At 45.0% G+C, this 26,216-nt stretch overlaps 1 protein-coding gene across 1 annotated transcript in view; it reads left to right on the forward strand.

Moving 5' to 3' along the window:
* The window catches only part of FMNL2 (formin like 2), a 261,397-nt gene that overhangs the window by 193,637 nt on the left and 41,544 nt on the right, over window positions 1-26,216 (forward strand). The window contains 3 exon segments of the mRNA XM_038565210.1: window positions 4,072-4,180; window positions 8,203-8,279; window positions 9,946-10,039. Of these exon segments, the coding sequence (XP_038421138.1) occupies window positions 4,072-4,180; window positions 8,203-8,279; window positions 9,946-10,039 (280 nt within the window).

Raw genomic sequence — 26,216 nt, forward strand, 5'->3', positions numbered from 1 at the left:
AATGTGCGTGTTGAAGTGTAGAGTAATGCACATGCTAACCCATGGCACAGTCCCTAAAATCAAGCCTAAGGGATTTAACGTGATCCTAAATTATTTTCAGATACTTTGTATTTGCAGAGGTCAAGAGTTGGTGATCTCTCTCCAGGTGCATTTACTTAAGGGGAGAAAATTCTTTTAGAAAAATAATTCCAAAATATGGGGCAAAATTTACTATTAAATAATAAAAAAAAAAGACCCACTTCATTTTTCTGGTAAGTGATACAGAGTGAAGATTTAAAAAGAAAACTTCCTGGGGTGCCCGGGTGGCTCAGTCGGTTAAGCGTTTGCCTTTGGCTCGGGTCATGATCCTGGGGTCCTGGGATCGAGCCCTGCATCGGGCTCCCTGCTCAGCGGGGAGCCTGCTCCTCTCCCTCCCTCCGCTGCTGCCCCTGCTTGTGCTCTCCCTCTCTCACTTTTTGTCAAATAAAAAAGAAAACTGCTTTCCTGGGCGCCTACGTGGCTCAGTCCTGTTAAGCATCTGACCCTTGATTTCGGCTCAGGTCATGATCTCAGGGACATGGGATCAAGCCGAGGTTCCATGCTCAGTGCAGAGTCTGCTTATCCCTCTGCCTCCCTCTCTGCCCCTCCCCTTGCACATGCTTTCTCTCTAAAAATGAATAAAATCTTCAAACAAAAACAAAAACAAAAACTGCTTACCAAGTGCATTGGCCACTGTGTTCTGAAAAAGATGCCCAGATGCTGCTGTTCTTAGCAAACTGAGCCTTAACCCTGCCTGGTGAAATCATTACTGGGAGTGGGGAAATGACACCTATATAGACCCGGTGCTGTCAGAATGACGGATGTGAACATTTGACAAAGAACTTGCCAGCACAGATGGCTGTGGCGGTAGTTTTTGCACATGATAACCTGACAGATTGTGCTTGAGTTGCAACTTGTAAAAAGAGGCTACCCTAAATCCCAGGGAGCACCCTTGGAGTCTTGTCTCTTACTTTTTATCTGCTGTGTGTTGTCATTTCTTTGGGCTTCAATTTACTGATCTGAATCAGGAAAGATTGTCTAAAGGATATCACAGATCTCCTTTGGCTCTCAGTGCTGATTTTTCATTATTGGTTGTAGTGGTGTTTTAAAAAAATATATTGTGATGCTGTCATTTTATTTTATTTATTTTTAAAGATTTTATTTATTTATTCATGAGAGACACCCAGAGAGGGGCAGAGACACAGGCAGAGGGAGAAGCAGGCTCCATGTGGGAAGCTGGATGTGGGACTCCATCCCGGGACCCGGGGTCACGCCCTGAGCCACCCAGGCGCCCCCTGAAGCTGTGATTTTAAATACAAGTTCAAATGTTGCCTTTAATTCTCCATATTTGTATAAACCGAAATGGGAGAAAAATAAATTTTAAATTAAATGCCTTACACCTTAGAAAAAAATGCTTATCTATATATTTTTAAGCAGAGAATATCAATAAATAAAATACACATTGTTCTTATTTATTGACCTATATTTTTAAGATCCTTAAATATTGTAAGTATTCATGTGCTGTTTTATATTAAATACATTTTAAGTGTAGATCCAGGATGTATATTTGAGATTACCTACCTACAAGAATAAATAGAAACCTTCTTTTGCTGCTAAGTAATTAGAATATTATAATTAATCCATTTTTGCTACTTTCTACAAATAATGCAAGTAATGACAAACACACATCTGCTTCTTAGAGTCTTAGTAAAATCCTGAAGCTGAAGAACTTGATTAATAAGTGAAAGGAAGGAACCTGCTCATTAAAGAGAGATCTTTACGTCATACTTTACATCATACATTAGATGTGTATGTTTGGTCTACTTGGCAAAATCATTCAAATGTCTATGACAGTGATGCAGAAATCTGCACCTGTGTGGAAGGGACTTGTGCATCTTCTTTACAGAGTTACTTGCTTTGGTCAGTAGATCTGCAGTCATTGCTGCACATAAATATAATTTAGCAGAAGACAGTTGATTCCCTTGAAAAATCACCTTTTTTTTTTTTTAAGATTTTATTTATTTATTCATGAGAATACACAGAGGGGAGAGAGAGAGAGGCAGAGACACAGGCAGAGGGAGAAGCAGGCTCCATGCAGGGAGCTGGACATGGGACTCGGTCCTGGGACCCCGGGGTCACGCCCTGGGCCAAAGGCGGCACTAAACCCTGGAGCCACCCGGGCTGCCCTCTTTTTTTCTTTTTTAAGCGTAATCAGAGATATCATTGTTTTGCTCTGGTAGCCACTGCTTCCAATGAAAAATGCTGACTGTCTCATCAGCTCTCCTATGCTTCGTAAGTGAAGCCATTAAAGAAATACAAAGAAATGGCGGGGGTGGGGGGAGCTTTCTCATATAGAGTAAAGACCACATGCATTTGGGCCAGGTTGGCCGTGTGGTTACTATTTGAAGAGGCACCAATCTCCTGAGCCCTCCGTGAAGTGTGTGAGCAGACATGCTCAGGCTGGGGCTGTGGCAAGGGGACATGTTCCACAGTTGTATTTGGATATTGAAATTATGCTTACTATCACGAAAATCTGAATTTGTTTCCTTAACTTTGTTTTTTTGCATTTAGAAGAGAATTAGGCCAGCCTCCATTGCTGCAGTTTTATTTCCAAGTGTGTATAAGGCAGGAAGTCCTTGAATAAAGCAGTCTTCTTTATTTCCCCCTGGTTATGGTAAACTATTTTTATTATAGAAGTTTTTCTAATTATAGGAAAATTAGAAATTACGTGTGAACAAAAAAGAAAAATCTACACTCACCTGAGATAACAACTATGTAATTCATTGCATTTCTAGCATATTTTCTTCTGTTTTTCCTTAACACGTGTGCCTATGCATATGCATGTAAAACAGACCTGATGCACGTCATTTGGTAAAAAGGTAGTAATAAAGCATTCTTCCCGAGGCTAGCATAAGCAAACTAAGTTTTATACATTGAGGTATATGGAGGCAAGTGACACGTTGAAGTGCGTTTCGCAGGTATATTTGGGTCATTCGTAGGCTTATGTGAAAAAATCATCTTCTGTTTCATAGTTTTTGAAAAGAAAAGGAATTAAGAGGGCTGCTCAGAGAAACCGTTTCAGACAAACTTGTCAATTCAGTTTTCAGCTCTTAGCCAGGACCTGCGGGACTTTTGAAAGCGGTTAACATTCATCAGAACTTCCTTTAAATGTTTTAATTAGCTCAAGAAGAAGGCAGGCCTGTGGCTCATTTTGCGGATCATTTCTGCAGTTGACGCTATAGGAGAGTAGGTGACAGTTCTTAAAAATTGGCGTGTGTTTCGGGCGTGGAGCTGCAGAGGAAACCTCACGTGGGCGCCCGCGTAGAGCTGGCGCGCCCGCGCGTGGTGGTGGGCGCTCGTCCACTCGGAACTCCCGGGCGGGAGCTCGGGCCGAGCGGCGCGGGCTCTAGGACGAGTCGCCTTAACGCTGAAGCCGCTGCGCCCGGTGGAATCTCAGCCTGTCGTGTCTCTGCTTCGGCCTCCACGCCTGGCTTCAGCGAGGCTCGGGCTGAGGAGGCATCTGAATCCTTAAAGTCCAGCATCACAGGCTGGTATCGAGTTGCTGATGTAGGCCTTGCCGAGGCCTAAACTCGCAACAGGGAATCCTGAGAGCAGTAACGCGAAGGTGCAGCTCACCTTGGGCCAGAGGATTCCAGGTCTGTGTGTAAACTCACTCTTCACCGGGTTGCAGACGCAGTCGGCCGGACGTGTCGCTTCAGTCCCGTCTGCAAATCTCTCCTGGCTTCCTGATTAGGAGCCTGGGGTGTTCATGGACCTTGTGCACGATCCGATGCGTTATGTGCCCTGAACGAGATGGAGTCTCCTTGTCCCTAGTGTCTGGCTTGACTAGATGATGACCGGACACAGAATCATGTAGGCCTTGCAGCCTGCGGACATGGCTCTGCGGCGATGGGCTTGATGGTGGTGGCTTCAACCTGCAGTCCTCACTCAGGTGCAGGCAAAGACAGAGAACAGGTTCCATTTTTAAAGTGCATGTGCCTGTGCTGAGAAGGTAATCTATAGTTTTATAGAAATTTCCCTTTTTATTTGTAGATATAATACTTTGCCAAGCAGAAGAACCTTGAAAAATTCAAGATTAGTGAGTAAGAAGGATGACGTACACGTGTGTATCATGTGTTTACGTGCCATCATGAATTACCAGGTATGTTTGTGTTCTGATTCTTTAAAAAAAAAAAAATTCTCAATTTGTCAGATTTATATCATGTCCTCTTTGGTTTCTTTGTCTTATTTCTATTTGAAGTAAAAATCAGGATTTAATGCTATTCTACTAAAAAGGGTCTGGTTCGTTTTAATACTCAAGGTTTAACTCAATGCCTGTATTTTAATTGGGATTTATCCTTTGTGATGTATTTACGGAAGATAGTTTTCTCCTACAGTCATAGACTTGTGTAGATTACTTGGTAAATGTTTGTGACCATTGAAGATTAAGCTGCTGCTCGTGGGCATTAACGGAACAATTTTAGAACACGAGGAATGGATAGACTCTCACGTGGGTCAGTGGTTCTCAAAGGGTTAGATGGTAAAAAGGTGAGAAGTTATTATTGTCTGTTGGATTAGTGGTTCTTTTTTGAATTTTTAAAGATTTTGTTTATTTGAGAGAGAGAGCACACACGCAAGCACAAGCAGGAGGGGCAGGGGCAGAGGGGGACGCAGACTCCCCACCCCAGCAGGGAGCCTGACTTGGGACTCGATTCCAGGACCCGGAGATCATGACCTGAGGTGAAGGCAGGTGCTTAACCAACTGAGCCACCCAGGCGCCTCTGGACTTAGTGGTGCTTAATCTTTATAAGAAGCACCTGGAGGATCCTTGTTACAAGGGCAGATTCCTCCTATGGGTGATTTTTTTTTTTTTTTTAAGATTTTATTTATTTATTCATGAGAGACACAGAGAGGCAGAGACACAGGCAGAGGGAGAAGCAGGCTCCATGCAGGGAGCCCGACGTGGGACTCGATCCCAGGTCTCCAGGATCACGCCCTGGGCCGAAGGCAGGTGCTAAACCGCTGAGCCACCCAGGGATCCCCGCTATGGGTGATTTTGATTCAGGTGATCACCATCATAACAGAGAGATTAATGTGTGTGTTGGATTAACTCCAGCAATAGAGTGGAAGTTGGAGCCTGGAGTATCAGGAATGAACTGACAGGGTCAAAGTTAGATAAGCAGAACTAGGGGAAGAATCAGAAAAACATAATTGGAATATAAAAATAGGACTTGATATCCACGAATAGGGATGCTACAGGTGGGTCCAAGCAGAGGTGGAAAATAAATGCATAGGTGGGGAGGGTCAGTATTAGAATTCGAACCCGACATAAGGATGCTGAATTGAATTTGAGAAGGGAAATGTGTATTTTATTTCTTCTTTCAATCACTATTTTTTGAGCATTGCCAGATAGACCCTGTTCAGAGCAAAGGGAATACATTAAATAAATAAATGCCCCAGGGAACTTACTGTCTAATGAGGGAAGATAGATGATAAATAACTTGAGAAATCATACAGCGTTCTAGATAATAATGATGGTGAATTGAAACAAAAGCTAATACTTACTCCCCGCCCAAAAAAAACCCCAAAACACAAAACTAACAGAGTACTTTCTAATAGGACCGGTGCTTTTAAGCCTATTTATTTAAAGCTCATAACAGTCCTACACGATTGGTAATGTTACTCTCCTGCAATTTACTGATGAGGGAACTGAGACACAGAATTAAGTAATTTGCCGAGGATCATAGAGTCAGTAAATAGATTAAATCCAGGAAGAATGGCTCCAGAGAACTGTTACTAATACTGTAGAAAAATTAGCCAAGAAATGGGAATAGAAGTGATGAAAATGTGTGTGCAGTTCAGGGAAGCATCATGGAGAAGTAGCAGTTGTCCTCGTAGCAGTTGTAACTAGGGAACAAGGTAAGAGCTTCTAGGGAAGGAAGAATCTAGATAGAAAAGGGGGCGAGTGCAAAGGCCATAGGGCGGGAATAAGTTTGCTGTGCTTGAAGCGCAGAAAGGAGACCGGGTTGTCTGGGTTGGAATAAGGGAGAGGAGAAGAGCAGGGGTTGAAATCTGATGTTAACACGGGGTCCCGGCTGGGTAGGGCTGTAAGAATCAGTGGGAGGATTTGGCTTTACTATGCGGGCGGAAAGCTTGTTGAACAGTTCTGAGGAAACCTGTGACATGACCTGGCACTTGATTTAACGTGACCTTTCTAGCTTCTGTGCTTAGGGTTGACCTTGGAGGGCAAAGGCACAAGGAAGTAGATCATCTAAGAGGCGGCTGCATTGGGCAGCCTGGGTGGCCCAGCGGTTAGCGCCGCCTTCAGCCCAGGGCATGATCCTGGGGTCCCGGGATCGAGTCCCACGTCGGGCTCCCTGCATGGAGCCTGCTCCTCCCTCTGCCTGTGTCTCTGCCTCTCTCTCTCTCTCTCTCTCTCTCTCATGGATAAATAATAAAATCTTTTAAAAAAGAGGCTGCTGCATTAATCTCAGGTGAGTGTTGATGGCGGTACGGACTGGGATAATAGTAGAGATGATGAGAGGTGACCAGATTCTGGTTTTGACAGTAGAGGCAGCAGCATTGGCTGTGTGTTGAGAGGAGGGTGGCTCCGAGGTGTTTATCTGGGGCCCGTGTAACGGAGTTGCCATCTACTAAGGTGTGGAAGGCTACAGGATGATCAGATTTGGGAGACAAGATTAGGAGTGAAGTTTTCGGGATGTTACCGTTGAGATGGCTGCAGTCATCCAAATAGAGACCTTAAGTGGGTGGTTGGGTATGCCAGCCTGGAACCCAGGGCGGAGGTCTAGGCTGGAGATAGAAATTTGGGAACTAATAGATGGTGTTTAAAGCCAGGGGGTTGCTCGAGAGCAACAGGGGAAGACAGACAAGCAAAGAGGTCTAAAGTATGAATCCTGGGGCATTCTGCTGAAATGTCAGCGAGCTGAGGAAAACCTGATGGACTCCGAGAAGTAGCCAGGCAGGTAGGAGGCACGTACAGCAGGTGTTTCAAGGAGAATAGAGTGCGCAGCTATGACCTGTGCTGCCGCTAAGTCTTGTAAGATGATAAGTGAGGGGTGGCCGGGGGCTCAACGAGGTGGGTGGTTGGCGATGCTGGAGAGAGCGGTTTCCGTGGGGAAGAGGGAACGAACCCCCCCCCCCCCATTAAAGTGATTGCAAGAGGCACAGCAGGAGGAGAGTAGAGGTTAGGGGGTGGGGGGCTGGGCGGGGACAAGGCAGTAGATGGACACAAGGTGTAGGGTCAAGACTTTGCTGTTGTGACTGTTTAATTGGGTGCGTTTGCATTGTTTGAATGCTAATGAATCAGGGAGAAAGAAGAATGAGGGATGGGTGAGTTGCTGGGGAGGGATGGGATCAAAGACTCCAGTAGAGGGGATGGCCTTGGTTTAGAGCCCAGGAAGGTTCTTCAGGAAGAGGTGAGGGACGTACGCTGTGGACCTATGGGACGATTGACGTGGGGGTGAGAGCTTTTAGAAGCTGTTTTTTTCCTGTTGGCTTATATTTTCTCAGTATAATTAGGAGTAAGGTCGTGAACTGAGAGTGAGCTTGGAGGAGGAGTAACTCCTCAAGTCCGTAGACTCCACAGTGATTCTGGAGCCTGTTGTTAAACCCGTGATGTCATTTACCTACCAGGCCTCAGGACAAGGCAGGTCTTCCTACGGGCTGGTCCCAAAAGCCGTTGCCTGGAGTGGGGACTAGAAGCAGTGGTTGTCAACCCTGGCTGCACAGGGAAGTCAGCTTAAGAAGAGAATTTCAGGTGCCAGGGGCCCATCCTTGAGATTCAGAGTACATTGGCCTGGGGCGTAGGCTGGAAAATCAGCGTTAGGTGTTTGTTGACTCTTCCACGTGATTTTGTTGAGCGGCCAGATTGAGGATCACTGGACTGGAGCCTTTTCACCATTTTAATAAAGAGAAACATGGGGTTCAATCATAAAGAATGAGAATATGGCCCCTTGATAATAATAGCATGATTCCTAAACTTTTTCGTAGAGAATCTCTACCACACGGATGTGCCAGAGACGTAAATTCATTTATGACGGCATAACTTGCATTGGGTACAATCTTCAGGTTCTTTTTTTTTTTTTTTTTTTTGGTCAACATATAGACAGTCCCCTAAGTTGACGCCTAATGCTTTGTTTTTTTTTTTTTTCACGTTGATTTTAGTACGGCTTCAACATGGTCATGTCTCATCCACATGCTGTAAATGAGATTGCCCTGAGCTTGAACAACAAGAATCCGAGGTAAGTTCACCTTGTTATTTTTCAAGTGCAAATCTAACTAGGGAAAGAAGAGAGCTAGTCAACACTTAGGTTAGAGCTTAGAAACTTTAAAGGGCACCTCTTTGAATCGAGGTTGCCAGTGGGCTCCTTGGCTGTGCAGAATTTTCTTCTCAGCTGAGTTGTAATTTCCCATGTGGTGCGGTTGAGCAACTGTGACGACACTACCCCTTCCTTCACCGTTTTCTTCAAGCTTTCCCTTCTTTCGAGGCCTGGTTCTTAGCATCCTTGCAAATTTTGCAAGATTTGGGTAGAGAGCATGAGGTTGCCGGGTTGTTAGGACTGGGGCCAAGAGGGTTTTCCTGCAGACTGAGTTGCACCACTTACTGCAAAGCTGACTACGGCCACCTGGCCCCTGTCCACACTTCACTTTGCAACCTTTACCTACGTAGGTTTATGACCAAACAAAAAAAGAAACAGAAAACAAAAATAACTGTGCATGCAAACTGCTTCTTCTGGTCACTTCGTTATTCAGAGCACAGATTGCCCCCAGCAGCCTGTCTTCATCCATTTATTCTACTTGCTATGAGAGGTCTTCCATTCTGGTGAGGCATTCTGCACTTGACACATCTTCACCAGACACCTCTGTATTTAAGCTCTGTACCTGAAAACTTGTTAGTACAACTAAAAAATCTAATTACAAATGAGACCCTTTCTGTTATGCAATGAAATGAAAACTGTGAAGTCCTATTTAAATGTTGAATATTATTTCAAACTTTCTCTGATTATAGTTTTTTGCAGCTTTGTGACCGTTTCCTTAGTTTACTAAAAAATCTGGGTAGTCATGCTTTTTCTCTGCCTTCTAGGGTAGGGAAGTTGTTACTCATTTTTCTTAAGATAATTAACACTGTGGATTAACAGGCCAGTCTTCATTTAGAGGTTGGCAATGACTTTTTTCTTGGGGAAAAAAAAATACTGAAGTGATCTTATTATGAGAAAACAATGCTGTTCTTGATGTTGAATCTGAAAACTTAGACTGTATTACTAATGATTTCCTTCTAAAAGTATTTCTGGTGGAGTTTTCTTGAATCAGAAAATATCCTAGCACTGCTGTAATACAGCTCCACTCAGATCATTGAAGAAGTGGTGGTGGAAACTCACGTTGTCTTAGGGGGTGACACCTTTATGGCACCATTTGCAAATTAGCAGGTCTGAAATGTAGGACTTTAATTTCAGTAGATTTTGAACTTTTTGGGCAAATGTTATTTCTCCGACTCTAAAACCAGGGAAAACATTTAACCTAGTGGGTTCTTTTCTTGAAAATTCCCAAGTTCCCAGTTGTCTAAGTTTATCAGTAAAGCTTTTTCAAACCTATTGTACTGAGTCACCCACTGGTAGAAGTGAAAGACGAATCTTCCCAGAATTTTCATTAGTGAGTAATTTATAATTTTGCGAATGGGAAACATTCCTTCTAAATCTGTTACCTCACATCAATCGCATTAGTAAAGGTTTAAAAATGTACTTTGATATAAATATACCTTAGTAAAAGTCTTTAAAAAATAACATAAGCAAATATTTTATTATTCCAGTCATCTTGGAAGGAGGGAGAAGCTGACTCATCATGTTACTTTCACTGATTTTTTTTTTTTTTTTTTTTTTTTTTTTTGCTTGTTTCTTCTTGTTTCGACAGAACAAAAGCCCTTGTCTTAGAACTGTTGGCAGCTGTTTGTCTCGTCAGAGGCGGGCATGAAATCATTTTATCAGCATTTGACAACTTTAAGGAGGTAGGTTACTTTGTAGTTTGCTCACACAAACATATTTGGAAGTCTTTAAACAGAGTGATTTACCTTTTCTGTGTGTGTTTTATTAATGAGGTATAATTAACCTTAGTTTCACGTGTACAACACAAGGACTCAATATTTGTATTGTGTCACCACAGTAAGTCTAGTTCATATCCATGGCTTACCTTTTTATTTATTCTGGGGCCTAAGGGGTATAATAGTTAATTTTCTAAGATGTCAACGAGGGAGAAGTGATGTACCTAGTCTAAATTATCTTAAATGGATGCGTTAAGCTTTCTTTGGTGTCTCGTTTCCAAGAAAAGTTAAAAACTTTTTTTGTGGGATCCATTTTACTTTGGAGAACATGGAATTGCCAGTTTGAAAGCATGTTTTGTTGAATGTCTGAGGTTTTCGTTATGGTTGATACTTGAGCATCCACCATGTACATGTTGTGGACTCTTTGATCATAGTAACTTTCCCCAAATCATAAGTATTATCATTGCTGTGCTGGATGCCCCCAAAAGACTTCTCGAATACACTGATTTCAGCAGCTTGTAATCTTAACCAGGTGATCCTGTCCTAGACAGTGGACACGCATGAAAATGAAAACTGAAACTTCCTCTGAAATGACAGAGGAAGAAATAATTACTTACAGAAAATATGATACCGAGGATGGTGGCCCAAACCATCAAGACACAACAACTGAAAAAGTTGCTAATTTCCTTTGGTGGTAGTGTGCAGGGTGACATGGCCATGAAGAGTGCCTGTTGGCCCCCCTACTATGTGTCTAACATCTGCGCCCCTAGCATCTGAAGTAAAGGCACTTGGAGCCAGGCTTCAGTAGGGCTGTCAGCCACGCTGTGCCTTCTCTTGGCGATCCCCTTTGATTTCAGATGCTTCTGGATTTGAATCCAGATCTCAGAGGGAAATCTAGACTCTCTCTTACCTTTCCTGGGAGCCTCTGGGTAGAACCAAGCTAGTATTTGTTGAAGACCTACTATATGGCAGGTGCTATGCCAGGTACACCCATAAAGTCAACTGGTTCTATGGGAGTATATGAGACATGTATTAATGTCCAAAGAATAAACTAAAATTCCAAATACTTTGTTTGCCCGTAGCCATATAGCCAGATAAGCGGCAGAGCGAGGACAGGGATTTGGTGCTCCTGATCCTGAACTTCTGTTTTAGGTGGCATTTGGGCCCATCTGTGTGTGAAACTCTGGGGGGAAATACTGAATTAGGACCTCAGAGCCATGTCCCCCACCCTACCCCTTTCGTTGGACTTACTACCCAGCTTCCAGATGTACTAGCAAGTGACCCATGACCATGTATGTAGGCTAGAAAGCCTCAAAGATGTCAGCAGGAAAATCAGTACTCTTGCCTTTTTATTTGTTTCCCTCCCTTTAGTCACTGCTTTAAGATTTTGATGTTATCCATTTTGTTAATGCTGACCACGGACAGAATCAAATACTGTCTTTTTAGCTATTCAACCTCCGTGATAATAAAAAATATATATATATCCAGGTTCCAAGAATATGAGGAATAAGAGTGAATCTTTAAATTCAGACTTTGGTTTTTTAAAAAAGGCTTTAGAGATAACAAATGTATGAATGCTTGTCTGTGCATGTGTTTATATATCCTATATTAGTACATAAAATTTATAAGTAAAGAGATATATGTTTGGGGAGATGGGTCTAATAGGAAAGTGAAACAGCATGTGAAGCTAATGTAACTCCCAAATCTTTATCGTTTGATCATATTTGGACATATCACCTAATTCCTTCCACATCAGAAGCACTTCACTGTAGAGTTATCAATGTGTAATGTTATAACATAAGCAAGATCACAAGCATGTGACTATATTGGAGGTCAAGTTATGTCCTAATGTTATAATTGTGTACAATTAAAACCATTAATGCATGAAGTGGATGTTAATTTTGTTTCCTTTTAGGGAAAAGAGAATGAATGCCTTTCTCATGCATGATGATACTTGCAGAGTTGAGTTTTAATGACCTGGTATCAGAATTGTAGATGGTTTAGCCATTAGGGCATAGTGGGTGCATGCAGTGACCTCAAGATGTAGAGTCGTGTAGACAGACCAAACAAAAGGATTACCCTAATAGCCATGTGAATGAACACAGGGCAGGAGCATGCACCTCAGAAACTTTATTCTTATGGCTAGGTAAAGGAGCACCAATCCATTTATCTGTTCAACCTTAGGGCGAGAAAGTATTACTTTTGTGTTGATCCTTTTTTTTTTTTTTTTTTTTTTAATGTAATACCACTGTCAGCCCAGAATCTTTTGAATTTCTTCCTTTTCTCTTTTCTACCATTTTATGTGAGGGTTTTTTTTTTTTTTTCTTTCTTATACATCATGGTCAAGAGGGTATTCTTTAATCATCTTAGCAAAAAATGTCAGTGGAATCTCCTGGGTTTAGGGAGATTTGGGAGCCAGCTGTTCCTGATTACAAAAAGTTGTACTTGTGATCTCAGGTGCTTGTGCAGATGGGGTGTTGGTGAGAGTAATGTGTATTGAACTGTTCATGGCAGGAAGAGTACCATACCAGGTACCAGGATACTAGGGAGTAGGGCCAACAGTCTTTGCCTTTAAGAAGATTGTTTTTAAAGCTTTTTATCCCTTTTAGTAAGTTGGGATTCCATTCCTCTCTTTAAGGAGGATGATGGGATTACCCTTGTTTTCGCTGGGGGGACTGATGGAGGTTGTGGGGTTTGACATGAGACATCAGTATCTTGTTTTGCAAATAAAGTAAAGGGCATTAGAGGAGCCAGATTCTTTGGGCTTTGATCATTATTAAAGCACAGCCAAGCGTACTGTTGCAATGTGGCACCAGATGCTAAAGGGAAGTTTAAAGACCATGCATCTTAAGTATGTAGCAGGATGTTTTCCCCCTCTACTTCTTGAGCCAACAGCTCCATTCTGTCCTATTTGACTACCTCTAATTAATTCAAATGTAAATAGGAGGGTATCTCTTAGCTTTTGATAGTCTTTTATGTACGATTCCTGAAATTTCTCAAATTTTAATTAATATTCAGAATCTCAACAAGTTTGGTTTTCTGTGGTTTTGCAACGAATTTCATCACATATCCTTATAGTATCTGGAGTCTGTGCCTTAGCATTTCCAATTTAATGATATCTGATGGCCAGAGGAATATTAACCCAAGGCCTTGCTTTTGTGGATGTTGAGATTGAGGCTAGGCCAGGTGTCACTGAGGAAGCACATATATCACCTCAGTGTGTTTGAGGATAAATGAGTTCTGACACCAAGCATGGTGACATGCCTAAAAATTTGAGCATAGTGAGTAGGTAAAGACTAAACCATTTAGTCAACCATAATGCTCTTTGAATTCTTTTCTCTTAAAAAAAAATTTTTTTTTTTCTAAATGGAATTAACACATCTGGTTTCGGTGTTGAAACATCTCCTCATGAAAATTTATGGTCCTCAATTGAGGACCAGGGTGAGAACAAGGAGTCATCTGTTTTTTCCCTAACTGGCTAATTTTGCCATGTGGAGGGATCTATTACCATCTTGTCTAAATTGATACTTTCTTAGTTGCATAGCAATATGTCTTTTTGAACATTTGGCCTCCTAGACAGGAAAAAATACATTTGGAAACAAAGGTCGCTCTCTTGGTATTTGCATGCATTCAGGGTCTTATTTGTGAGAAGCAGAAACTGACTCAAACCGTAGAAAGGGTGGATTGGAAGGAGGTCGAGAAATGCACAGGTTGACAAGATGCCCAGAGAAACAGGCCTGGAAAACGGGCAGGCGTTCCTGAAATGTGGGAGACTCTCCGGCTGTGTGCCCTTGAGGCCTCGCCACCATAAACACTACTTGAAGTTCTGATTATGCTCTTCCTTCTCTCCCAAATGACATGGACCACAGCTAGTGATCTGCTGGGTCATAAAAGTACACTTGTGGGTTAAGGACATGACCTACCCCCACTTTACAGGTATAAACACCGTTTAATCCAGTTTCGACATTGAGATCTTCTACCTAGACCTTGCCCTCCTACTTTTCTGAGTCTTCCTACTGGTTTTCCATTCTCTTCTTTGTACATCTGACAAACTGCCTTTAGAAAGTATTTCCAAGAGTCTGACAAAAAGAAAAAAAAAGTGCTCCCATTTGAAATCAGAGGGACAGATACTGAGGCCCCGTAGACTCTGTGACGGAATGGCCTGCTATGATACCAGTAATAAAGCTCTTGGAGGGCTTTGAGCTACCAGCTCCCCCAGGATGCTGGGACGTGCACCTGGAATTCATCAGGATTCCAGAATGATTATAACTGTGTTCTCTTCTGCTTCCAAAATGACAGCATCTGGCTTTAACAAAGAAGCCTGAGGCTTGAGTTTGGTTATTTGGGGCCCACCTCCTTCCTACTCCTGCCCTTCCAGTGTGGGAAGGCAGTGCCGCGTGAAGTGAGTCACTCAAGGCCACCAGTGCTCCTGAATGCAGCCGTCTTGGCAGTAGTCATTCGTTTCTTCGCCTTTTTCTAGAAGGCCTCCTCAGAAAGTTGATGTGGTTTAGCTACCGGGCACCCGAAAGCACTTATGCTACACGTTATTAAGTTGATTTAAGAAGGCCTGTCAAGTTTTATTTACAGTGGGCCAAATTGGGCAGGAAGGAGAGCAGACACTTTGGTGCGCTTCCAGCGTCCTTCTGAGCTTAATCCCGTCTAATCTAACCTCTCCAACGTTGGAGGGTGTAGGATTATAAATCCAGCACAAGACCATTCGGATGACTCCTTCCATGGTAAAAATGTTCCTCATGGAGGGAAGGGTACTTTTTTCAGTCTCTGACCGAACTATAAGCAATGTATTTTCTCAGCTCTCAAGCTGTGAGAGCCATAGCTCAGAGCATGAGGCCAGAACAAGGCTAACCTGATTCCCCGAGACTCTTCTGTGGACAGTGTGTCTTCGGTGATCAGGAAGCAGAGTCACAGCAGTTATTTTTTTTGGACAGTTGCTGCTGGTGTATAATAAATTACACCAGACATCGTCTTACTGTGCCCAGGAGGCCAAGCCGGGCGTGGTGGGGATGACTGTCCTGCTCTGTCACGCCCAGGGCCTCATCAGGGAAGATCCTGGGGACAGGAAGTCATCTGGAGGCTTCTTCACTCACGTATCTAGCTTCAGGGCTGAGATGACTTCAAGGCTGAGCTCGGTGGGACCTGCCAACCAGAGGGCCTCCGTGGGGAATTCCCTGTGGCTGGGGGCTGGCTTCCAAGAGGGGAGCGTCCAGAGGAGCATCTGGAGATCAGGTCTTCAAAGTGATAGAAGTTCTCTCATGTCGTCTGGGCCAGTGTCAGGTGTCATCAGTGTCATTTCTGCTGCATCCTTTTGGTTATGAGTGAGTCACTAAGGCCAACGCAGATGCAAAGGGGCACCGATGACTTGACTTCTCAATGGTGGGTCACAGCACAGGAGGACATGTAGGGGGGAGATGCTGCCGTGGTCGTCTTTGGAAAATACAGTTCACCTCCATGACTTCTGAGAATTACCAGTACGTCTCTAGTTGTTCCTCTTCTGTTTTCTCTCTTTCCTCAACCCAATACTTGGTTTTGCCTCAGGACTGAAAGTTTTATAAGCTTTTTCATTGGAATTAGAAAGATGGTCACCATTTCTTTGAAGCCAGTTTACTCTGGGCAAGCCGTATTTTGGGAGCCTTTCTAGAGGAGAAAGGAGCCATTTACATAAGATTTCTGAGCCCCCGGTAATGAACTAGTTATTTCTGTATCATCTGTGTCTTTATCATCTTGTAAGGAAGCGAAGGCTGGTCTCCTGTTGGTCATTAAGGGATGACTCATGCTAATTTACTGGAAGATTTTTCATGAATATTCGAGTGCCCCTTTGTGTCAGAAACATCGATAAACACTGGCGATGAGAAAATGAGTAAGACATAGGCCCTACTCTTAAGGAGCATCTGAATCCAGTTAAGGAAACAAATATTTTGACAGCGAAACTACTAGGCTTTATAAAGTTAAGCGTTGGATGCTTTGCAAGAGGAGTAACCACCACCAAGAGGAGGCGGAGGAAGGCAGGCAGATGGGACAGGTGCTCTTGGGGGAAGCTTCCTGTAGGAAAGGGTGCCTGAGCTGAATTTAAGATGAAGAAGTTAACCAGGTGTATTAGTTTCTTACTGCTGCTGCAGTAAATTGCCACAAACCTAGTGGCTTATAACAAAGCATACCTTCCTGTAGTTCTGTTGGTCATGTGCATAAAATGCGTCGACAGAGTGACATTCTTTTGGGGAATCCATTTCCTTGCCCTTTCAGTTTCCAGAGGCTGCATACATTCCTTGGCTGACGGCCTCTTCTGACTCTAACCCTCTGGCCTCCTTCCTTCGGGTGGCCATTGTGATTCTGGTGGGTCTACCCAGGTAATCCAGGGTAGTCTTCCCATCACAAGATCCTTATCTTAATCATACCTGCAAAGTCCCTTTTACATGGATGGTAAATATTCATGGGTAACAGGGATTAGGACGTGGACTTCTTTGTGGACATCTGTGTGGAGGCGGCCTTGGCCTAGCATACCAAGCGAAGGCGTCCTTTTACGCAAAGGAGGTGGCATCCCAGTAAAGCTTCAAGGACTGTAGTTACTGTAGTTTACCCTCCATTCGTAAAGGGAGGGAGGGGATGGGAAGAGACAAGGTGGGATGGGAAGTGAGGGGCGGGTGAGGAAAGACTTCATGTCTTATTTCAGGGTCCTGGTGCGGCCCTGGAGCCTGAAGCAGCAAGGGGCAGCAGAGGAAAAGGTGTTCTTCAGGCTCCTCCAAGTACTCGCTTAGAACCTCTCTCTCGGGGGGATCCCTGGGTGGCTCAGTGGTTTAGCACCTGCCTTCGGCCCAGGGCGTGATGCTGGAGTCCTGGGATCGAGTCCTGCGTCGGGCTCCCTGCATGGCGCCTGCTTCTCCCTCTGCCTGTGTCTCTGCGCCCCCCTCTCTATCATGAATAAATAAATAAAAATATTAAAAAAAAAAAGAACCACTCTCTCAGCAAAGAGCTAGCAGTTACATTTTGCTGCAAGAGTCCATTGGCAGTGAGCTCAGCATGAGGTCACTTGGACAGAGCAGGGTGTGGTTAGGACTTGAGATCTGCTTTAGAGATCTTGCCATTCATAGTTCTCATTCCTCGGGCCTCTTCCTCCACCGACAGTCATCTGCTTCTTCAGCCCTTAATGTCTACAGAACTTTTGCTGTGGCTTAAGGGAATTAAAAACAAAACAAAACGAGGGTAGGGGAGTGGTACCTGGGAGCAGACAAGACCATCCTGATACCTGGGAGATGCTTTGCTTTTCAGCCTGGCTCTAACTCGACCCTCCCCCTCTGTGCAGGAGCCTGTGATCAGCTTACACCACAGGGGGCCTCGTCGCCTATTTCATTCATAGCAGCCTCTTAAAAACAACATGGCATTGCTTCCTTTTGTGTTTAGTCATGAAAAAAATGCTATTTCTAAAACCGGGCCCTTAGCCAACTGTGAAATAGTAGGCATATGTGGCCTCGTGGCATATTCTGGGAAGATAAGCGCGAAAGCCCGCAGGAGAAAACCAGGGCTGTGTGTGACTTCAAGGCCCCCATCGATCCGAGCCTGGCACAAGCCCTACACTTGGCACTTTCCCCGGGCAAGTGCTGCTTTGACCTTCAGAGGGCTGTGGTTGTAAGTACACACGGACCGTGTGAAGCTCTGCTGTGACTCGATGCGAGAACTGGAGTGAAAACTGACAGCTCTGACCGCAGCGTCACCTACTCCAGGAACCGTTAGGGTGTGGAGGTTTAGTTCCTGGGCAGGATTTGGTTGCCATTCTGACATTTATTTCTGCAGACTAATGTTCGAGTCTATTTTAGAGTCACTTTGGTTTCTTCTTTCTGTGTGAAAGAACGCCTGTCTATTCTTTTTCTCCCTCACTCCACCCTGACTTGTATAACAAGGAGGTTTTTTTTCTTAAGTCTGTATCTTGGGTCTTAAGTATACCTCGGTATTCTATATTTGTTCTAGCTGCTTTTTAAAGCAGGTTTATATTAAGTGAAACCAGAATTGTTTTAGAATGTCAAATCCAGATTATAGGTTATTTTTAGTGGTCATTAAGTCCAGCGCTAAGCAATGGCTGAGTCCTAGACCCAGAGCACTATATATATGTGTGTGTATGTACATATTATATGTATGTTTAATTTTATTTATTCACGAGAGACACACACACACACAGAGTCAGAGACCCAGGCAGAGGGAGAAGCAGGCTCCATGCAGGGAGCCTGATGCGGGACTCGATCCCAGGACCCGGAGATCATGAGCTGAAGGCAGATGCTGAGCCATCCAGGCGTCCCAAAGACATGATTTTTGTACCACAAAAGCTTCAGTTGCCTTGAGAAAGACAGGGTTGACCTTAATAGGTAGGTAGTTAAGGACTAAATGTGTGCTACGGTCAACAGAGGACAGTAATTCAGAACTTTAGTAATTGTGCTGATTTTTTTCTTCTATTTGCTGTTCTAATTTAAACTAGTTTTTTGAGTGTTATTGCCACTGAATATGCTTATTGAGCTTGACTCCCTGTGTGTGAGTCAAGCTCAGATTTCATTTGAAAGTTAAATACTTGGAAACCTTAAGCACATTTTTAAAAAAAGTGATTTGGGCTCCACAGTCAGTACATAAGGGCTTTGTTTGGTTGGTTTCTTTTAAACTAACAAACAACTGTGTTCAGAAAGAAAACACGAGCGGAGTTCTTGAATGTATTCCATTTTATAAACCTTAGCCTGCGGCTTATATCATGGGTACAGAAAGGCCTCTACAAAGCCAGAAATTGAAAGGCTGCCGGGTATCGTTTGCCGCGTCCTAACGGGCTGCTGGTACCCTTCCATCCCAAGCTCCACCCTATGATGTAGGAACGAAGAAGAGCAGGTTTAGAGTGGATCGGCCTGCTGCGTCCTTTAGTAAATGGCGACCTTGGGGTTTTTACCAGACCATTGAGCACAAGACGGCTCAGAGTCAACCTTATGTAACACGGTGTCACACACCACACGCTTCTGGGCGTGTTCATGTGACGCCTTCAGCTTTCTGCTGCAACGTGACCGTAGTTGGAATGGTTATCGCGTGGGCAGCTTACTGGAGGGTTTTATTTATTAGTAAAACCCAGGACCAGTGGGGCTATTTGGGCCCCGGGGATGGGGCTCCTGCAGGATTATACAGGGAGACTGGCGTTTGTTTGGTGGGTGGAGGACGTCGGGGGAACAGAAGGCGCGCGGCCTGCCCCGGAGTGGGCTGGGCCAGGACGAATGTGCTGCGTGGCGGGGGAACCTTCTGACAGGGGTCCGCGTTACGGAGCAAAGCAGGAGGGCGCGGGCAGGATGAAGCTTTGGAGGAGGCGACGGTAGTAGTGGAGAGATCAGGAACCTGTGATGGAATCCCACCTGGAAGATAAACCCGGAAGGAAAAGAAAACGGGGAAGAGAAGCAACTACTAGTTATAAAGCACTCTGCAGCTTATAAAGTGTGGTCGTGTTCTATGTGATTCCACGGAAATCTGTGAAGGGCGTTTTATGCAATCCTGAAAATCTTAAAGAGTACCGACCCTGGTGATGAAGGACGTGAGAGGCGAGATGCTGGGGGAAGCTTGTGGCCATGACCGTGGACGTGAAGCCACAAGAGTCCACAGAAGACAGGCTGGCCCAGTGAATTTGGGGATGGGCATAAGAGGACTGTAGAGATCTGTGCAGGTAGGAGACATTAGAAGAAAGTTGCACGGCCACCCTAAACAAGTGTCTGGGATTTTTTTTTTTTTTTTCTGGTGAAGAAAATAAGCGTTGTCTTTACTAAATTCATTCTGTTTGTGATGGTGAAATGTCTAATGTCAGATTCTTCTTTTTTTTTTTTTTAAAGATTGATTCATTCATTCATTCATTTAATTATTTAATTAATTAATTAATTATTTATTTATTTATTTATGATAGACCTAGAGAGAGGGAGAGAGGCAGAGATACAGGAGGAGGGAGAAGCAGGCTCCATGCAGGGAGCCCGACGGGGTACTCGATCCCGGGCCTCCAGGATCATGCCCTGGGCTGAAGGCAGGTGCCAACCGCTGAGCCACCCAGGGATCCCCAGATTCGTAGTTCTGAACTAAAGATGATGAATGAGAGAACAGGTTTAAGGAGAGGTATTGGGGAGCGTGTTGGGGGAGGGGTATCATCCAAATAGAGAAGGGGATCGTAACTGAGGAGATGGACGTCACCGTGCCAGCCTAGAGGAAGGAGTAAGAGGCCAGCTCAGAAGGGCCTAGAAGGATGCTCAGGAGAGGCAACACAGTGCGACAAGGACAGCCAGGAGGGCTAGCACCTACCTGGGGGTGTGGCATCTTATGGCATGAATTCCTACTTGAGGTGACGAGTTAGTCACATGGTCTCTGTACTCCCGATTCCACGTTTTCATATTTCTATATAAAAAAATTTTAATCGGCGTGTGCCTGTGTGATACCTATTCTGTGTGTCCAGATGGCTCTGTCTGAGAAAGGCTAAGTGCTTCCTATAGTACAGGTGGGAGGACGGGGAACCCACATAATTGAATGATGGGCACAAAAATGTACAAACAAGAACAAAGTGCAGCCTGAGGGCAGTTGGTAGGATGGACGCAAGCTTAGGAACAGGGCCCTGTCAGTTGGACTGCGCGGTGGAGCTCGTCCCAGGGTCCCTCTCTGACCACCTGGAAACGGCTGCTTTGGTTTCCAGACCCAAGTGTCGTTACAAACCTCTGCGGTGTGTCGAGGGATTGCTGCTTCCCTCACCAGGAAGTGAGTTGGGTGTGCGGGGGGACGCACACTGGCCCTGCCGCTCGTCCGGGCCCGTGTCTGCGAAAGCATCGCTGCCTTGAGCGGGTTTCAAAGACGGAGCTTTCGGGTGGTTTTCCAGGCCTTTCGTTTCCCAGCTCGTCGGTCGTGCCCGGGCGCTGTTAGCTCGGCGGGGTGGGCGCCGTCCTGGATTCCCTCCCCCGCACTGCTGCGTGGGGCTCCCGTCCAGTCCTTGCACACCTTGTACCCACCTGCCAGGGACAGAGTCCTGCTTGGTTGTCATTCACAGCCATCGACTGGACCTGCTCAGCAGAAGAAAATGGCTCAGTGGTTGCTGCTTGTGGTCCAGCCCTGCCAGTCACCCCCCCTCGTGCAGGTGGGCCCCTGATGGGATTTGCCCCCTCAGGCATGACCTAGAGCTCTGCTGTGTTTCAGCAGTTTGGTTCGGGCCGTGGAAAGCGAGGGCTCCTTCCCCACCAGTAAATGTACCAGCAACACGTGTGGCATCCTGGATTCACTGGTAGGCCGCTAAGAGCAACACTGAATGTTGCATTTTGGAGTATTTTCCGGGAAGAGGCGTAAAGCTAGGAAGTAGCGCATTCCGTGCGGTAGTTATCAAGGGCGTGTTTAGTGCCCCGTTAAAAGAGAATCCTTGCAGGTTGCTTGCATGTTGATTCTTGGTTGTTTGATGTTTAGCGTGTCAGGTGTTCTAGGGCGGATCTGTCTACCTGGGTTGGTTCCCTGAGCATGATTGTCGCTGAACTTGGGGGAACGCGTGTCCTACGGGCCACGTAGGAGATGACTGTTTATCTTCCCCAGGTTCTTGCTCGGAATCCAACACTCACTTGGCTTTGGGAGAAGAATGTCTAGGTGTGTAGTGAGCCAGGAATTGTACCTGTGAATACAAGGATTCAAGGGGAGTCTGGCTTCGTTTTGCTTGGGTTTTTAGTCTGTTTCCTACCCCATACACTGGTGGGAGATTTCTTGCTACCTCAGGAAACCTGCCCCACCTGAGTGATGTGACTTCATGTCCATGGAGAGGGGCAGATGTAGTTGTTCTTGGTTTGCTGTGATCAACTCTCCAACAGTCTTGTAAAATATTTTCATATTAGAAGTCCATTTATTTGCTTCTCCAAGTTACATGTTTTAAGAATTCATCATCTTGGGATGCTTGAGCGACTCAGTTTGAGCGTCTGCCTTTGGCTCGGGTCGTGACCCTGGGGTGCTGGGATCGAGCCCACAGCAGGCTCACTCCGGGGAACCTATTTCTCCCTCTGCCTCTCTCTGTGTGTCTCTCATGAATAAATAAATAAAATCTTAAAAAAAAAAAAAAGAATTTATCATCTTTGAAGAAATAAAGAAGCAGTTCTCTAGTAGTATAATTTAGTAGTTCTTAAACTTTTGACCTCAAGGCCCCTTTTTTACATTCTTAAAAATTCTGAAGGACCCCCCTAATTTCTTGTTTATGCTGGTTATGTATTGATATTTACTCCATTAGAAATGAAAGCAAAATTTGTATACTTATTTCCTTAGAAATAATATTCTAGGCTCATTACATGTTAGTGTTAAAATTTTTTCAGAACCTAAAAAAAAAAACATCACTTGACAGTAGTGGCTGTTTTAGTCATCTTGGGCTCCTGTAGTGAAATACCATACACTAAGTGGCTTAAACAACAGAAATTTATTTCCTCACGGTTACAGAGACTGAAAGTCCCCATGCCAGCGTGGTTGGGCTCTGCTGGTGGTGCTTGTCTGGCTTGCAGAGGGCTGACCTCTTCCTATATCCTCAGATGGTCTTTCCTAGGGGTGCGGGGTGGGGGGTGGGGTGGAGGTCCTAAGGCCATCAGTGCCCTTGGATTAGGGACTCACCCTTATGACCTCATCTAACCTTACTTACCTCCTAAAAGCCCTGTTTCCAAATACAGTTGAATTGAGGGTACTTTGATGTTTGAATTTTGTGGAGACGCAGTTTGGTCCAGAATGGTGGCATTAAAGATAAAAAATAAAGTCTAGCTTAAAAGAGTGGCATGCTTCTATCCGCTGCTGCATTCAGCCACTTGTGTTGTTTTGATCGAAGTAATTGAAGGAAATTCATCCCCACAGAAATACACAGATGGAAAAGGAAGTATTTTAATAGCATTTTCAGGTGACAGTGGATATTCTTTTTTTTTTTTAATTTTTATTTATTTATTTATGATAGTCACACAGAGAGAGAGGCAGAGACACAGGCAGAGGGAGAAGCAGGCTCCATGCACCGGGAGCCCGACGTGGGATTCGATCCCGGGTCTCCAGGATCGCGCCCTGAGCCAAAGGCAGGCGCCAAACCGCTGCGCCACCCAGGGATCCCAGACAGTGGATATTCTTTTTGAAACTCTGCAAACACTGGGCAGGAGGAGTAGCTCCTTAAAGGTTAGCTGCAAAGCAGCATCTGCAACTGTATTAATGAACTTCTGGTACTCTGTTAGTTTAAAATTTATTTGCCAGTCTTATACCTTGAATGAATGCGTAGTTTGATAACAATATGTGGGAGTCAGTTGGAAAATATCAATTCACTGAATTATCCAGATCTTCTAAATATTGACACATCTCATCAGGCAGCTTTAAAAAAAAAATCTCATTATTATCATCACCAATTTCATCAGAAAAATCTTTAAATATTGGAAAAGGGCAGCCCGGGTGGCTCAGCGGTTTAGCGCCACCTTTGGCCCAGGGCCTGATCCTGGAGTCCTGGGATTGAGTCCCACGTTGGGCTCCCTGGGTGGAGCCTGCTTCTCCCTCTGCCTGTGTCTCTGCCTCTCTCTCTCTCTCTCTCTCTCTCTCCCCTGTGTATTCTCATGAATAAATAAATAAATAAAATCTTAAATAAAAATAAACATTGGAAAAGCTGCCAAACTTGAATACAAGTTTTCCGAAATTCTCATTTTTGCTTGAAAGCTCAATTTTTATCATTGGAAACCAGTATTGTCAGTTTCCTTCCTCCATTTTCAAGAGAATCACTGCCAAGTTTTTAAGTCTGAATAACTGTGGTTTGTTAGTTATTCTTTCAAATAAGAACAACAACAACAAAATGGCTAGGTGTGTGAGGGTTCCTTTTTCTGTGCACCCTTGCCAGCACTTGTTGTTTCTTGTGGTTTTGATTAGCATTTCCCTGATGCCGGGTGATGCTGAGCATCTTCTCATGTGTCTAGTGACCTTCTGTTTATCTTCTTTGAAGAAATGTCTGTTTGTGTCTTATGCACATTTTTTAATTGGATTCTGTGGTTTTTGGGTGTTGAGTTGTATCAGTGCTTTCTATGGTTTGAATACCAAGTTTGTATCAGATATGCACTTTCATCAAGGGTATTCTTAAGCGAAACTGGCTTTTTTTTTTTCAACCGAGACACTGAGGAATACGGTGATTACTGGGGTACTTGGTGTCACTGCCGTGAGCCATGCCAAGGCAGCAGGAAGTTTCTTCACCAGCTGTTGCTTTTGTACGACCAGTGCAGATGTCTGCTCTGTGCAAGTGGCAAGTGACACCTTAGTGTCATTGTAAAACTAGTCTTGACCTCACAGACTCTGTGAAAGGGCCTCAGAGACCCTTAGTGGTCAAGAACCATGTTTTAAGGACTGCTTCCGGGACACCTGGGTGGCCCAGCGGTTTAGTGCCGCCTTCGGCCCGGGGCGTGATCCTGGAGACCCCGGATCGAGTCCCACATCGGGCTCCCTGCATGGAGCCTGCTTCTCCCTCTGCCTGGGTCTCTGCCTCTCTCTCTAATAAATAAAAAAAAAAAATCTTAAAAAAAAAAGAAAAAAAACTGCTTCCCAAATACACCGTCTGCTTTTTTGTTGTCTCATTGGGCCGAGTGGAAATGGTTCCAGGTAGCTGTGAGAGTGAGGTGTCCCGATGAATACCCGGGGCTGGGGCAGGGCACAGAAGACGTGAGGGTGTGGACTGAGACGGGGAGCCGGGGACAAACCTCCGGGATTTGCCTGTTGGTGGCCTGAGGTCTTTGATGCAGCCAACAAAGAGTCTGTCTCCAAGGGCTCTGGATTCACGGCACATCTTCGTGAGAGTTCATTTCGCTTGCGTCACAGGCGTGAAGAGAGCGTGGGCTGACCTCACCTCCCGAGCAGGGCCCAGGACCAGTGGTGAAAATGCCACAGGATTTAAACAACTCCTATCATGTGCTGTAGCCATGGGTCAGTGAACACTTGACGACCACTGGAAGGGTGTCGCCGTGTCCTCTCCCTTGCCTTGCTTGACCAAACTGGGTGTGTTCGAAGGATGAATCTGTAAGGAGAAATGAATGAAATACAGTGTTAGGCATTCTGCTTGAGGGGTTGATGGGTAAGTCATCCCAGAGGTGACCGAAGGCCTTGGCTCATCACTTGGTCCTCAGGTAGCTATTTAAACGCCAGGCTCTCTTGAGCTCCGAGGTGTTTGGGTCGTCCTGCAGAAACAGAAGCCTGGAGAGAATCCCTATGTGTTCTTACTGAAGACCAAGAGAGGTGCCCTCTGTTGAAGCCTTAAGGGTCAAGTCAGACAATAGGAATATTTCTGAAACATGTCATTGATGAAGAATTACTTTGTGGAGTCTCACTCTCTAGAATGTAGTAAAAGTCTTTTTTTTTTTTTTTTTTTTTTTTTTTTTTAATAGGGGAGTGATTAGAAATGCATTTTTCACTTAAGGTGTGGTTTTTCAACAAGTTACTCTTGGGGGATTTTCCTAGCCCTTTGCTTCCATGTCAGGATCCTCTTTTTGGTACAGCAAAATATATACATGAAAAGCGAAAGAGTCCTGGATGTTTTGTGCGGTTGTTGCCAAAAGATCTGGGTATTTGGAAACATCTGGAAAATTGACTCAAGTCTTCACAGGGGTGGTTAGCATGGGGCAAATGGAACCTCTGGCCCATCGTCAGGTTATTTACCAGCCCAGCATCGATGGAAGTGCCTTAACGTGTGAGGAAGGAGGGCTGCATGGACGGAGGAGTGCTTGCAGTTGCTGAGCTTTCCAGTAGTTTCCGGTGGAGCAGAGATGAGGTCCTTTACTCTCCGAGTGTTTCAATTCAGTAAATGTTTTGCCCTTAGATCCCCGAGACGGGAGAGCCAACGGTAGGCCCAAGTTCTGTCCCTGCCCCTGTCCCGGCAGCCGTTGGTGTCGGTGGGTGAGGCGTCCAGTGGCCTTAGGGGACCAAGGCCCCAGGCCCCCTGGCACAGCCCCACCCCCCCCACCTCCCAGCGCAGGCAGCCCAGATGCAGGCGCTCCTGGTGGAAGGAGAGGAGGGCTTGCACCCTTGCACCCGGGACTCCCTGTGAACTGTTCGCTCCGTGCGGCCCTGGGGAGAAAGGGTAGACTCCCGGGGCCTGTCGTGCAGGAAAGAAAGGAGGTGTCGTGGCAGGCGGCGGGGC

Source organism: Canis lupus, chromosome 19 (genome assembly GCF_011100685.1).
Source record: "Canis lupus familiaris isolate Mischka breed German Shepherd chromosome 19, alternate assembly UU_Cfam_GSD_1.0, whole genome shotgun sequence".
Lineage (NCBI taxonomy): Eukaryota > Metazoa > Chordata > Mammalia > Carnivora > Canidae > Canis > Canis lupus.